At 38.0% G+C, this 14,435-nt stretch overlaps 1 protein-coding gene across 7 annotated transcripts in view; it reads right to left on the reverse strand.

Moving 5' to 3' along the window:
• Positions 1 to 11,664: 11,664 nt before the first annotated feature.
• Positions 11,665 to 14,435, reverse strand: part of CLTRN (collectrin, amino acid transport regulator) — a 43,412-nt gene continuing 40,641 nt past the window's right edge. For all 7 annotated transcript variants that reach the window (XM_070502102.1, XM_070502104.1, XM_070502103.1 and 4 more), the window contains one exon: positions 11,665 to 12,498. In XM_070502102.1, the coding sequence (XP_070358203.1) occupies positions 12,342 to 12,498 (157 nt within the window). In that variant the 3' untranslated portion in view covers positions 11,665 to 12,341. The remainder of the gene's footprint in view (positions 12,499 to 14,435) is intronic.

Genomic DNA, 14,435 nt, shown 5'->3' on the forward strand with positions numbered 1-14,435 from the left:
TGTTAACTTCTTAACTCTAGTATAAAGGGTAAAGTACAACATTATAAAAAAAACAGCTATAGCTACAATAACTTGGTAATGGATACACAATATAAAAAGACGTAAATTCTGACATCAAAAACATAAAAAGAGTAAAAGGGTAGAGTTTTTGTATGTGGTCAAAGTTAAATTATTATCTATGTAAAATAGACTGTTATAATGATAAGATGTTTTACATAAGCCTCATGGTAACCACAAAGCAAAAGCCTACAGTAGATTTACAAAAGAAAAAGAGAAGAGTCTTCTCTTTTTCTGTGGAAATACTCTATGGAAAATCTACTACTATGGAAAACCATCAATTCACAAGGAAGGCAGCAAGAGAGGGAGAAAAGAACAAGGGAACTATGAAACAGTCAGAAAACAATTAACGAGATGGCATTAGTAAGTCTTACCTATCAATAATTACTCTAAATGTAAATACATTGAATTCTCCAACAAAAGACATAGTGTAGCTGAAAACCAAGACCCAAGTATATGCTGCCTACAAGAGACTCACTTCAGCTTTAAGGACACACATAGGCTCAAAGTGAAGGGATGGAAAAAGATACTGCGTGCAAGTGGAAATCAAAAGAGAGCAGAGGTAGCTATACTTATATAAGACAAAATAGACTTTAAGCCAAAAATGGTAACAAGAGACAAAGAAAGTCATTATATAATGATAAAGTAATCAATTCATTAAGAAGATATGACAATTGTAAATATGTATGCACCCAACATTGGAGCACCTAAATATAATTAAGCAGATACTAACAGATCTGAAAGGAGAAATAAACAATACAATAACAGTAGGGGACTTCAGTACCTCACTTTCAACAATGGAGAGATCATCCACACAGAAAATCAACAAGGAAATGTTGGACTTGAATCATATTTTAGATCAAATAGACCTAATAGACATATACAGAAAATTCCATCCAACAGAAGCAGAATACACATTCTTCTCAAGTGTACATAGAACATTCTCCAGGATAGATCATATGATAGGTCACAAAATAAGCCTTAGCAAATTTTAAAAGACTGAAATGGTACCAAGGATCTTTTCCAACCACAATGGTATGAAATTAGAAATCAATAACAGGAGGAAAGCCGAAAAATTCACAAATGTGTGGAAATTAAATAATACACTCCTGAACAACCAATACATCAAAGAAGAAATCCAAAGGGAAATAAAAAAATATCTTGTGGGGCTGGCCTGGTGGTGTAGTGGTTAAGTTCACATGCTCCACTTCAGCAGCCCGGGGTTCACGGGTTCGGATCCTGGGCATGAACCTACACTGCTCCTGAAGCTCATTAATCTCGGCAACCCATATACAAAGTAGATGGAGATTGGCACAAATGTTAGCTCAGGGACAATCTTCCTCAAGCAAAAAGAGGAAGATTGGCAACAGATGTTAGCTCAGGGCCAATCTTCCACACCAAAAAGAAAAAAATCTTGAAACAAATGAAAATGGAAACACAAAATACTACTCTTTTTAAAGAAATTTTTCCAAAGAAGACATACAGATGGCCAATTGGTACATGAAAAGATGTTCAACATCACTAATCATCAGGGAAATGCAAATCAAAATGACAATGAGATATCACCTCACACCTGTTAGGATCAGAACGACAAGAGATAACAAGTGTTGGTAAGGCTCTAGAGAAAAGGGAACCCTGTCCACTGTTGGTGGGAATGTAAATTGGTACAGCCACTATGGAAATCAGTATGGAATTTTCTCAAAAAATTAAAAAATAAAACCACCATAGGATCCAGCAATCCCACTTCTGGGTAAACAGCCAAAGGAAGTGAAAACAGGATCTTGAAGAGATATCTGTACTTCTGTGTTCATTGCAGCATTACTCACAATAGCCTGGATATGAAACAACCTAAGTGCCTGTCAACGGATGAATGGATAAAGAAGATGTGCTGTAAGTGCTGGGAATGTACTGTACAGTATGGTGACTATAGTTAACAGTCTGTATCGTATATTTGAAAGTTGCTAAGAGAGTACATTTTATAAGTTCTCACCACAAAAAGAAAAATTGTAACCACATGAGGTGATGGATGTGTTAAGTAACCTTACTGTGGTAATTATTTTGCAAGTATACATATACCAAATCATTACATCATACACCTTAAACTTATGCAATGTTATATATCAGTTATATCTCCAGCTGGAAAACAAACAAATAAACAAAACCAAATGCTGCTCAGGGAATGAGCCTCAACCACAGCCCAACTGTGGCCTCTTCCCCCGTCCCTTGTCCACCCCTACTCCTCTCCCTATGTAAGAACCTCCGTTTAATAGGCAGCCTAGCCCACCCTCCATTGCATGTCTAACAGCCTGATCCATTGGATCCTCTCTCCTTTTGTTTCCAATCCTCTCAGGATCTGATCTCTCCCAGGCCTTTATAATTTCAGTTTTGAATGGTTAGATCTAGGTGGTAGATATATGGTGTTCATTATATTATTCTTCCAATTTATGTATGACAGTTTTTATAATAAAAGTAGTGTGGTGTTTACAGGGGCAGAAAGCAGATTGTGTAGGGTCTTGTCACCATTTAGAGACTTTGGGGCCGACCGTGAAAGAGACGGGTAGGCACAGAGAGATTTGAGTAAGGGAATGCTGTGGCCTGACTTTCTGTTTTAACAGGATGTGTCAGAGTGCTCTTCCTTCATTTAAATCTGACTCGATGTAGGATGAGGAAAGTTGCAGTTCTGGGTGCAGTTTCACCATAGCCTCTAAAACATGCCCTGCCTTACCCACAAGTAAAGCATAATAGCAAATGACCTGAATCAAGTATAGCACAGAAATGGCCAACAATAATCTACAGTGCTATATAAATGCTGAAGCAAAAATACATTCCTCATTGAAAGATTTTTCCAGTTGTGAAATATATCCAATCTGTTTGAGATGCTTATTTCTCTCTATGCCACCGCCCATGGCATTGCAGTCGGTTTGGACCAAGAATAATCCTAGCAACCGCTCTGCACATTACTGAGTTAGGGGGTTCCAGACACTGTAATCCCAGTTCTTGTCCTCTAATGAGTCCACATCTGGCATGGCATAGATGACATGTTCAAGTTATTCCAGGAAGAAGAGTCGATAGCAAAGTGCTTCTTAAATGGAAATAAGCCAAAAGTAGAATAGTAATAATCAAAACATGGAAACTAAAAGAATCAGTCGCTACATAATGTGGGAACATTTTTAAATGCTGTATGATTTCAGGTAAAATATTTAAATTCACTTAGCCTCCATTTTTTCTTTTGTTAAGTAGGATTAGTACTACTTGCTATTGAATGAAATAAATAAGGAAAAGAAGTAAAAATTAGTGAAAAAAAAAGAACCTGTGAATAAAACTTTCATATTGTTTATAAAAAGTGATATTGAAACTATTCAACTTGAGTCCACAAAGGAATGAAAAAAAGATTTATTTAGGGAAAATATTCTACTGTATGGCCAAATATTCATATCCGTAATGACTGAATCTTAGAAGTAAGACTATCTATCTATCCGGAAAGAAACAGATCTGGCAGAGAGGTGGTGAAAGGGAATACATAGATGTGTAAGGCATGTATTTGGATTCTCGACACAAAGAAAAAAAGAACTAGAAAACTCTGTGAAAAACTGCTAAGTACACTGGTTTCCAGACCCCACAACACCCTCAATTCTTCTCAAAGGACTCCAGCATAATCGCTGGGGAGGTTTTCTAAGTGGCGTTTTATTTGCTAATCTATTGGAATGTGCTGTGTCAAAGCACTGCATTTGAAACTGTAACCTGAGGCTTTCTGCAACTATTGTATTACTAAAATGAACCTTGGTATTCCCCCTTTATAGCTAAACCAATGATAATCTAGCAAGTAACTACTGCAATATGTGATGGGAATTTAATATGAGCCTCAATCATCCTTGAAAGGAGGGCAAAGATACTAACATCGGCAAGCTTCTGTCACTTTTGAGCAAGTAGGTTTTAGTTCTTATGTCCATTGGTTTAAATTTTCCTTAGTTCTTCAAAGAACATGTTAGATTACCTGGAATTGTGCTAAATAAAAGCCAAAAGGTTTATCACGTGAATGAATTGTTCCACTGCTGGCTTGTGGCCCTGTCCTCCCAGGAACCTTTGAGTCTTTACCTTTAAGAGTCCCAAGAAATTAACAAATAAGTGACTCATCCCCACATACCTGGCAGACAAGTCACAGGCACCAATCTTCAATGTAAAAGAGTCGAAGCATCGTTAGAATTTGACCGGATGCACAAAGTTCTACCATATTCATTAGTTAATTCAACAAAACAGCGTGTCCGTCCAGTCACATAGAATTTTTTAACTGAATTGGTTGGGAGGCCAGTTGATTCAACAAATATCAACTGCTTTGGTGATAGAGTTTAAAAAGGAGTAATTACTTAAAAACATGATCATCATCACCTAATTGAGTTGAAGATAATACTGGGATAATTAGCTGAGTTACCACAAGTTTCTCTCTGTCTCTGTCTTTCTCCATCTCTATCTCTGTCTCTTTCTTCGGGAATTATATAGGATTGTTTCCTCCAGGGGAAAATGAGGGTATTGTTGAGGTTAGAAGTAATGTGTACTTAGAAGTTTTTTCTTTGCAATTACACTAGCAGAGTGTCCTAGGGTTTTTAAAAATTTCTTTATGTTGAAAATTCAAATAGATACTCTATCTATATTCCCACCCACTGTCTCCCCACCAGATCTATGTGTGGTTGTGTCTTTCCAAATGGGCAGGTTATCTACTTCTGAGATTCAGCCATTGTAGTTATGAATTGTTCATATAGTAAAATATTTCCCTTAAATTCTTCTATTCCTCATTACAGCCTCAAGTTGAGTAGTTTCAATATCAATTTTAATAAATAAAAATTTCATTCACAGAGCACATTTTCTTTCTTAACTTTACTGGTTTTTGTTATTCATTTCATTCTATTCTCACAATAACCCTTTGAGCAGATAGGGCAAGTATTCGTTCCTTCTTAAAACTACTCTATCTACATCAAATGGAGACAAGTTATTTCACCGGATTGTCTCCCCACTTTTATGAATCCCTGCCCGCCTGGGGCCACCCAGTTAGTAAGTTGTGGTGTTGGGATTAGAACTCAGGCAATATGGGTAATACTGTGTATACAACATATATCAACCTACCCCCAGTGGGGTCTGGGGCAGCATTCTATCACTAAACACTTGAATATTTTTGCATTCAATAATATTAAGTATAATAAATAAAGACCATTAAGTATGATAAATAAGATCATAAAGAGCATTGTATCTGTTCAGGTCAGGTGTTGCTACCAATGGTTTTTAGAGATTTTGGATTTAGAGTTGCAGATAAGGGACTGTGAACACGTATTCCTCTAGCCCTGGTGTTCTCCACCACCGTGTGAAGCAACTAATCAGTTATTACACGATGACTGCTTGCACACCTTTTCTGTCTTACGCCAAGGCTTCTCTGGATAGCAACCAACTTGGTGGTGGTCAGCAGAGAGAACCATTAACCCCAAGTATTTTCTCCATTGCCTTCATTATGCACAAGATGCAATTCTCTTCTTTCTTTCACTACTGAGAGCCCAACTAAATTTTACACAAAATAATTCAGTTTTCACCTGTTTATTTATTTCTCTTTCACCTTCGTCTCTGGTTTCTTTACGAATGGTTAAACAGAGAGGAGGAGTAAGTGGATAGGGCCATATCACAGAAAAGTCAAGAAGGGAAAGTATATCAAAGAGGGGGGGCAGGGTGCCCTATACTGTAAAATGAATCAAAGAGATTCAGGAGGGGGAGGACAAAGAAGCTGTGGTCTTGACAACCAGAAATTCACTAGTGACCTTCGAGGGAGCAGTTTCCTCAGGGTTATGGGAATGCAAACCAGAATGCAAAGAGTTGAGAAGTAAGTAGATGGTGGTGAAGCCAAGACAGTGAATATACTGTAGACTTAATTTTTAGTTAGCTAGGATTAATGTCCTTTAAATGTCTTCAGAGTGTCTACAAATTCCTTTTACTAGTTCCATGTACTTTCTTATGCTTCCATTAAAATCTGCTTTTCCTCAAGCACTGACAATACAATCAAAGCTGGTTCTTATTAAATTGCCTTCTTTGTTAGTTTTCATTAAGTTGTTGGCATTATAACAGTTTGTTTCCTAATATTTTACATCATAAATGTACAATATTTCAGCAACATCATGGGTTAATATGCTCCTGTAAGCTGGCCTGAAGGCTGTCTTACTATGTATGACATATTTATATGGGAAACATCTTTCCTAATTTCCAAGGAATTGACTAGCAAACTAATAGCTTGAACCGTAAGAAATTGCCATTTTTGTAGGTCAAAAAATGATTGCATAGCAGCAATTTTTATCTGGTTCAACCTCATAAGTTTTCAAATGCAATCTTGACACAAACTGAATATTGCCACAATACTTCATTGTTCATTAGTCATCACGGGCTATGACCTAATGGTTTAGGATGACAAATGGAGTCCAGGGGCAATTAAGACATGAGTCTTAATTGAACTTTTGCTAAATTTTGCAAATAAGGGCCACTTGTTCACTGTAGCAAGGCACCTGACAATGGCACCTTCTAGGCTTGCCTGCCCATGGTAGCTAGTGCTCACCTTTGCTCCGTGCCTTGCCCAGGAGCTTTTGTTCCACGCTTTCCAATGGTGTTGGATATGACCTAGCCTTGTTGTTCCGGGAACCTAGTTTCAGATTGTGTCAAAAGACATCAGACACTTTAAAAAAAAACTGGGATCACTCTCCCTGGTCTGATTAAATGTCTCCCTTCATCCAACACCCCACACCCATATTATTGACATGTGTTCACTAATTTTCAAAAACTATAAGCGACATCAAGGAGTAACTGTGGAAAAATTACACCTAGGGACACAGTTGTCATTTCTTTACTGGCAAAACTCTCCCCTCCTGCCCAGTACCACCATAGAGACTTGCATCAACTATTTGCACCCTACTGCTGCCCCTACTATGTTATAATAGAGAGGAGACTAATGCTGTGCTTTATAAATTGGCTCTTATTCTGTACCCATACTGATATAAAATTCTTTTTCAAACGATGCCATGAAAACAAAGAGCAATAAGTAACAACTAGAAATTATTCATTAATTCAAACCAAAATTCTCTAAAATAGAATGATATTCTGAGTAATACTTAATCTTGTCATAAATAATGAATGGATCCCTTCTAGAACATTCTTCCTCTGTTTACCTAAACACAGCATGATATCTTACATAGAGTGTACAGTCAATAAGTTCTTGAGGCAGAAAGGAAGGAAAGAAGAAGGTAGTAAAGGAAGGATAGTAGGAAAGAAGGAAATAAAACTTCCATGCATTTGCTTATGTAATTGAGGTAAGTAGACATATGATATTCTTTATGAAAGAAAACAAGATGTAAAATGGGAACTAAAGTATCTTGTTTAAGGGGCCCCATGAATTTGAAATGAGGACGGAGGATTTGGACTCTGAGGGATTTTTTACTCTTTCTGGTTCTTAACCTGTGTTCTCTCCTATTCTTTGTTCCTTATCCAGGAATGAAAAAGGTGCATATTTCACTTGGTGATATTCGTATGCGGAGTCTGATCGTGTATCTTTCTAAATGCAAGAACTCACTGCATTATTTTATATAGTGATGTTTTGTATTGGTTAGTCTTGTGGAAAACATGGAAGATAAAACTACACCCAAAAAACCAAAAGTTACCTGAATTTGCATTTCTTCTGTGAAACAAGTCCAGATACCACCATCCCAGCTAATTTTTTCTGTAGTGACTTGGCTTTCAGATGCTTCTGTCTTTCCAGTTTCATCGTAGTTTTTGCTAAGGAAGTGGATACTGGAATAACAGCTGTATTTCCACCTGCTTTACAACATTTTATTTCCAGTACATATCACCTGGTAATGTGTTCCCTTGTGGCACATTAGAGGATCATTAAATTAAAAATGAAAGGAGTGGTTGATGATTGACTGCTCTCTAATTACCTGGAGTGTTTGTCAAAGGCAGTAGGCAGGAGACATAAGCTCCATTTTGCTGTTATATTGACTGTCAGGTTTACAGCACATCTCTGCTCGCATAGAAAACTTCCCCAACAAGGATATTTAGTGGAGCAGACCTTTGCAAGTGGAATAAATCCCTTTGGCATCAGAATAAACAGACAGTGAAGAAAATGATCTAGTGATGAAACTGGTTTATCCGCTGCCTTCAAAATAAGAATCCTATCTTGGATCAGTGTTTCTCAACCATTTTTCCCCACATTATTGAGACTTTTTAGAGATCTTTTCCTAACAGCTCACCCATGAAATTTTAATACCATAGATATATTTTTTTATCTGTTTATGTACTGTGGTCCTTTGGAGGACTATAAATTACTATAATATCTAAACTTTTTTCTCTCCACCAAGAACAATTTCCATCCTCTTGAGAATGCATGTCTTGAATTATGCTTGCTAGTGCACACTGATTGAATTCATATGTTTCATCAACCTTATATGCAAAGTTATCCTACTCTGGAGTGTACAATTCAAGAGGATGTAAGATAGAAAATGGTTCTTGAGTGAATCATATATTGCCAACCAAGAGGTCAAATCTCATTCCTCCCCTAAAAATAAGAAAGCTCTAATAACATTAAAGAGTATATGTTTCCCAAGCCAAAATGGTATCCAAGTCAAAAATCTTGCACCCACAGATTCAAACTCTTCCATGTACAGAGAGAGGGGCATGCTTCACTCTCAGAGGGGATAAGACTATGAGTTTGTGACAGCTACTATCTCATTTGCTTGTTTATTAGCACACATTTACTGAGCTCTGACTATGCAGACTTTCAGCACCATGAGGGCAGGGATTGTGTTCAATTTTGCTCACCACTGTAAAGGGAGAAAGGAAGGGAAGGAAAGAAGACAAGGCACTATGCTAAGTAACTTGAACACTCTAAGAATATTATATTTAGTGTGAAGTTACAGATATGTAAACAAAGTGAAATATTATAATCATTATAATTAAAAATATGTATAGATATGGTGAGGTTCCAAAGTCATGGCTAATTCTATCTGGTTGGAGGTGGGAGCAAAGTGCAGTGGGTTATGAAAATGTTTATGGAGACAAGGCTTTATTAGGACTTCTGTGGGCGCTAGGGCAACTCCTGCCTTTGCGGTCTCTTTCCTCTAGAAAAACACATTTAAATATGATATAATTATAGTGTAACAGGATGAGTATAATTATCTGGGCATTCTAGGAGCACATAGCCGGGAGGTCCAGCAAAGACCTCCAGGAGGACAAGATGTTTAAGTGAGAGAAACCCTAAGGACAAGCTGTAAGAGTGGCTGAGAGAGAGGGAAGAGTGTTCCAGGTGAGGGGAGGAAGACTTTTTCTCTACCTAATGTGGGTTCGTCTGGCCGGAGAACGAATTAAATTCACATGAGACAGAATAGCAAGAGAAAATTAAACAAAGCTTTATGAGGACCATGGCCCGGGGCCTTTCTTCCTGAAGGAAGAAAGGGCACTGAAGAAGTGAGGTGCACAGAGTGGTTATATACCCCCAAACAGGATATTTCACATATGATTGAAATGTCCCTCCCACAATAGTCACAAGATTGCCCTGTCGGCACAGCGCTTGATGGAAACAGCAGGTAGTGGTCTGCTATCTCGGAGGGTGTAGCAGGAGGCAAGTCTATTGTCTTGAGCTGGGTGGTCACAGGTGAGCGCAGCAATCAGTTCCTAGCCTAAGGAAAGATGCTTAATCCTTAAAGAAATGCCAATGTTGGGAGGGGGAGGGAAGTCAGTTACAGGAGGTTACCAGACAAGCACAATAAACAAATGCAGATTTAAGTCCTTGCCTTCCCCATTGATTAAGAGTTTCTAGAGATAAGGTCATCCCCCCTTCTTCCTGGTACAGAGGGCAATATCTTTACAGACGGAGAGTTCCTTTACAATGTAAATGTCTCTTACAAAGGGTAAGTAAATTCTACTTTTCAGTTGCTTTCCTGTCTGCAAAGTAACTAGCCTGAAATAATCATCATGCCAAAGAGACATATCTTGGGGTGGCCAAATCCAGGCCTCCACACAGGTAAACAGAACAGCTTGTTTAAAGGCCTGTGAGAGATCTATTATGATTGGACGAAAGAGAGAGAGAGACAGAGGACAAAAGGGGAGGAGGGGTGGGAGATGAAGTTAGAGGGGAAGGTGGGGGTCAAACCACAGGAGGCCCTGTATTAAAGAGTCTGACTTTGTCCTAAAGATAATAAGAAGCCATTTAAAGGCTTCTATGTTAGGAATCAACAGGATCAGTTTTGCATTTTGAATATTAATTAAAGCTACATTGCAGCCAATGGACTGGAGAAGGTGTGGTGGATATTCTGGGGGTCCACCAGGCCCCCTCTTCAGGGCCCATGTACCCATCCCCAGCTTCTGGAAATAGTGACTTTTGAAGGCCCACAGCTGAGTTCTTCAATGGGAATTGCTCTCAGCCACAGTGAACTGCCTTTCCCAAGGGCAGATACTCTCCTAGAGAGCACCCATGGTCACGAGATACCAAGGTCCAGCCACCTTATCTCAATCAGGAACAGTCTCAGCTCCTAAGCTCCCTGAAGGATTGGCAGAGGTCTCTGTTGTAACCATGTTGCTAGTCCTCTGCCTAATCCTAATCTATTAGTTTCCTATTGCTGCATAATACGTTACCACAAACTTGGTGGCTTGAAAAAATACACATTTATCATCTTGCAATGTCCATGGGTCAGGAGTCTGGGCACAGCTTAACTGGGTCCTCCGCTCAGGGTGCAATCAAAGTGTTGGCCAGACTGCATTCTCATCTGGAGACTTGACTGGGGAAAAATCTGCTTCAAAGCTCACTCCAGTTGTTGAAAGAATTCATTTCCTTGTGGTTTTAGGACTGAGGACTCCAGCTTCTAGCTGGCTGTCGGTTGGAAGCTATCTTCAGTACTGAGTGGCCACCAGCAATTCCTAGAGGCTGCTCACAGTTTCTTTCATGTGGGCTTTCCCAACATGGCCATTTACATAATCAAGCCAGCAAGGAGAGTCTCTAGACTTGCCTGCTAGCAAGACAGACTCAGACATAATAGAAAGTAATTGCAGGAGTGACATCTCATCACCTTTGCTGTATTCTATTCAATAAGAACCAAGTCACAAGTCCCATCCTCACTCAAGGAGAGGGGATTACATGAAAGCATAAACATCAGGAGATGGCAGACACCTTAGAATCTGTCTGCCACACTTGCCTTCCTCACTTCGCACAGGTATAACTCCTGAGAGCAGTCCCCAATAAACCTTCTGCATGCAACTACCCACCTTAGAGTCTGTATCCAGGGAGCAACACTGCAGGCAGAGATGAAGTGAGTTAGAGACTTGCTGTAACACCAATTATGGGTGATAGCAGTGAGAGATTGAGCATCAAATTTTCTTTCTATTAATAAATGTATAATAATTATTATCAGAATTTAGAATGATGCATGGCCTATCTGGAAGTAAAATCAAGTCTAAAAACTACAAGATGTCTTCAAACAGGGATACACGCAACAAAAATAATGCATTTCTAGGGCTGTAGAGCATATTAAACATAACTAACAAGAATTAGGGTTACTATGTTCCACCGTGTGAAAATAAATCTCAGAACACAATTAGTCATATAATCAAAAAGAGATGATTAGCACTTTATTAAATTAGCATAGATTGTACTTTTACAAATTGCAGAAATAGTCAACAAATAGAGCTGCCTTATTAGAGATTGATAGTCAGAAAATATACAAGCAACTGTTGGTATGATAACAGGATCAAATTCCACCTTGTGTATCCACACTGCCATTTCTACTCATTCCATTTACATTCCATTACTTTTTATTCTTGTTTACCTAGTCATATACAGCATGATATAAGTGATATTCAAAAAGGATCCATTTTCAATGATTTCTTCACCACATTATAGGTATTCTCCACTGGAAAAATATTTTTCTTAGGTCTTCAAAATGAGAAATACATATATATAGTGGCCTGACCTGATTTCTGGAAATGCTTAAATACTAAAGCATTTTTAAATCAGTAACTACAAACGCCACATGACTACACTTACGCACTGTGTCGTCAGAGAAATATTTTAGAATATTTTGAGTACTCAACAGTTTATGATTCCAGTGGTCTTCAGGGGAATAACTGATTGCTTTTCACTTTCATGCACATTCAAAATTTCTTACAAAAGAAGAATGGTGAAACAAAATACATAATCTGCCCTTGATAATTTGTGACACTCGGCAGTTGCAGAGAAGCCAGTATTGAGTTTCTTAGAGAAGCAGAACAGCAGCCCTTCAGAGAGGGGTGAGTCGCTCATCTTCTGTCATGAAGGCATCATTAACGTGCCCTCCCTTTGTGTCTAGGGGATCGCATGGGATGCCATTTTCAATTGTGATTGTGTTTTCACACTTATCTTCAGTGTCATCCACTTCAGATGGCCCTTTGTCCTTCCTAAATGAACACAAAAAGAATGATTGGTATCTAGGAGGAGAAAGCATGGTCTTCTGTACAAACATGGAGAGCAGGAAAGGGAAGGGGAACCTTAGAATGATGAAATAATTGATGACATTGTGTATTTTCAAATAAATTTCAAAGATCATAAAGAGCTGATAAGCTGAAAAGATGCTCTCAAGATAAGCAGTCTGCCTGGATGATATATACATATTGATCAGAACAAGTGGGTCTTATTTGGAATACTAAAATAAACATATATGAATATGTACATGAATGCGTACATATGTATGTTTATATGAACGAATATGTTTGTATACACCCACATATACACCTATACATTTACAGACACAAATTGCATGAAGGAATGTGAGGAAATATATGGTAAATGGCAAGTTAAAAATTTAACTCTAGGAGAACAACTTGATAAAAATTGGATTTAAAAAAGCAATAAATTCCTCTCACAGGATTTGACAAATTAATGGTCTGAAAATGTTGAGTGAAAATCAAATTGAAATGAAATATCAAGAAGCAAACTTTCATTACTTTGCAGAAAGGAAGTAACCATTATAAATTGCAGATATCACTGCTTGGCTCTACTTATTACAAAATAGTTGCATTCATTTGTAAGTCAGGTTTTTGTAACTCAGAAAACATTTTACTAATTAACAACTCATAGCTATAATTCCAGGTCATTCCAGAAAACTCTATAAGACGGGGTAAATTTTTGAGTTTCTCTTTCTCAGATCCTTAGTAGACCCTTCTACCCCAACCCAAGTGGTAACCAGACCCTTAGTATTTCCTTAGAGTGTGGAAAGCTGTAGCCTTGAATTCAAAGGTTCTTCTTGTCTTTTGTGAAAGACCAAGCCACTGAGCCAATTATGCTTGATATCATGGAGGGAGGGGGAGAAAAAAAGAGTGGTGCATGATGATGCCCCAATGATGACTGAGACAGAGTTTCCTATTAGTCCTACGTAAAAGTCCACTTTAACATGCTTTAAAGAATATGGTAGAGGAAGGGAGAGAAAAAGAGAGAGCTCTTGTTTACAAAAGAATGACAACTAATATAGAAGGAGTAACAGAAATAGAAAATCATCACTACAATAATAATTGATTATGTTGAGGCTCATCAATGGATACTAAACCATTGAGTGAGAGATGGTTAGGGAACAGGACAGTCACATGCTCCCACAAGCAATGTACTAAATATAAAGAGACATTTGTATTTTGTAAAGGGAGAAATTTGGTGAATATCACCAACAATGAGACAAAGTGACAAGTGTCTCCAGATGTGATGCAATGAGAAGATTTTATATATATATAAAATATATAAATATTTTTAATATATATAATATATATATATATTATCCTGGCCCCCTACCAAATTTTTTTGACCTGAATCTCTCAGGAGGAACTAATCAGACAAATCCAAATTTAAAGACATTTTGTAAAACAGCTGATTTAAAGATATTTTGTAAAACAGCTGATCTGGACTCAGCACAGAGTAGGTACTCAACTACAGTGCTTAGAGTTGGATGGACACATACATGAGTGGCTGGCTAGCTAGTTAGACAGACAGACAGATGGATGAATGGATCAATGAATGCAGATCAATGGCTGGCTGCTTGGATGATAAACTGATGGATGGATGGTGGTTGGGTAATTGAACAAACAATTGGATGGATGGATGGACAAACAGACTGATGCTGTAGGCAAAGTTACTTAGACAGTAGCCCGAGGTAGATCTTGAATGGGATCCACCACAAGAAAGAGAAAGAAGGAAGGAAGGAAACAACCAAGGAAGGAAGGAGGGAAGGAAGGAAATATATACATGTGATACTTCTTGTATCTCTTATATTGTTATTTTTTCAAATGGATGGAGGAAAATATTCATTTTCGTACCTTAGGAATTAGGAGTTAGTATAGATTTTGCCAGG

Source organism: Equus asinus, chromosome X (genome assembly GCF_041296235.1).
Source record: "Equus asinus isolate D_3611 breed Donkey chromosome X, EquAss-T2T_v2, whole genome shotgun sequence".
In the NCBI taxonomy this organism is placed as follows: Eukaryota; Metazoa; Chordata; class Mammalia; order Perissodactyla; family Equidae; genus Equus; species Equus asinus.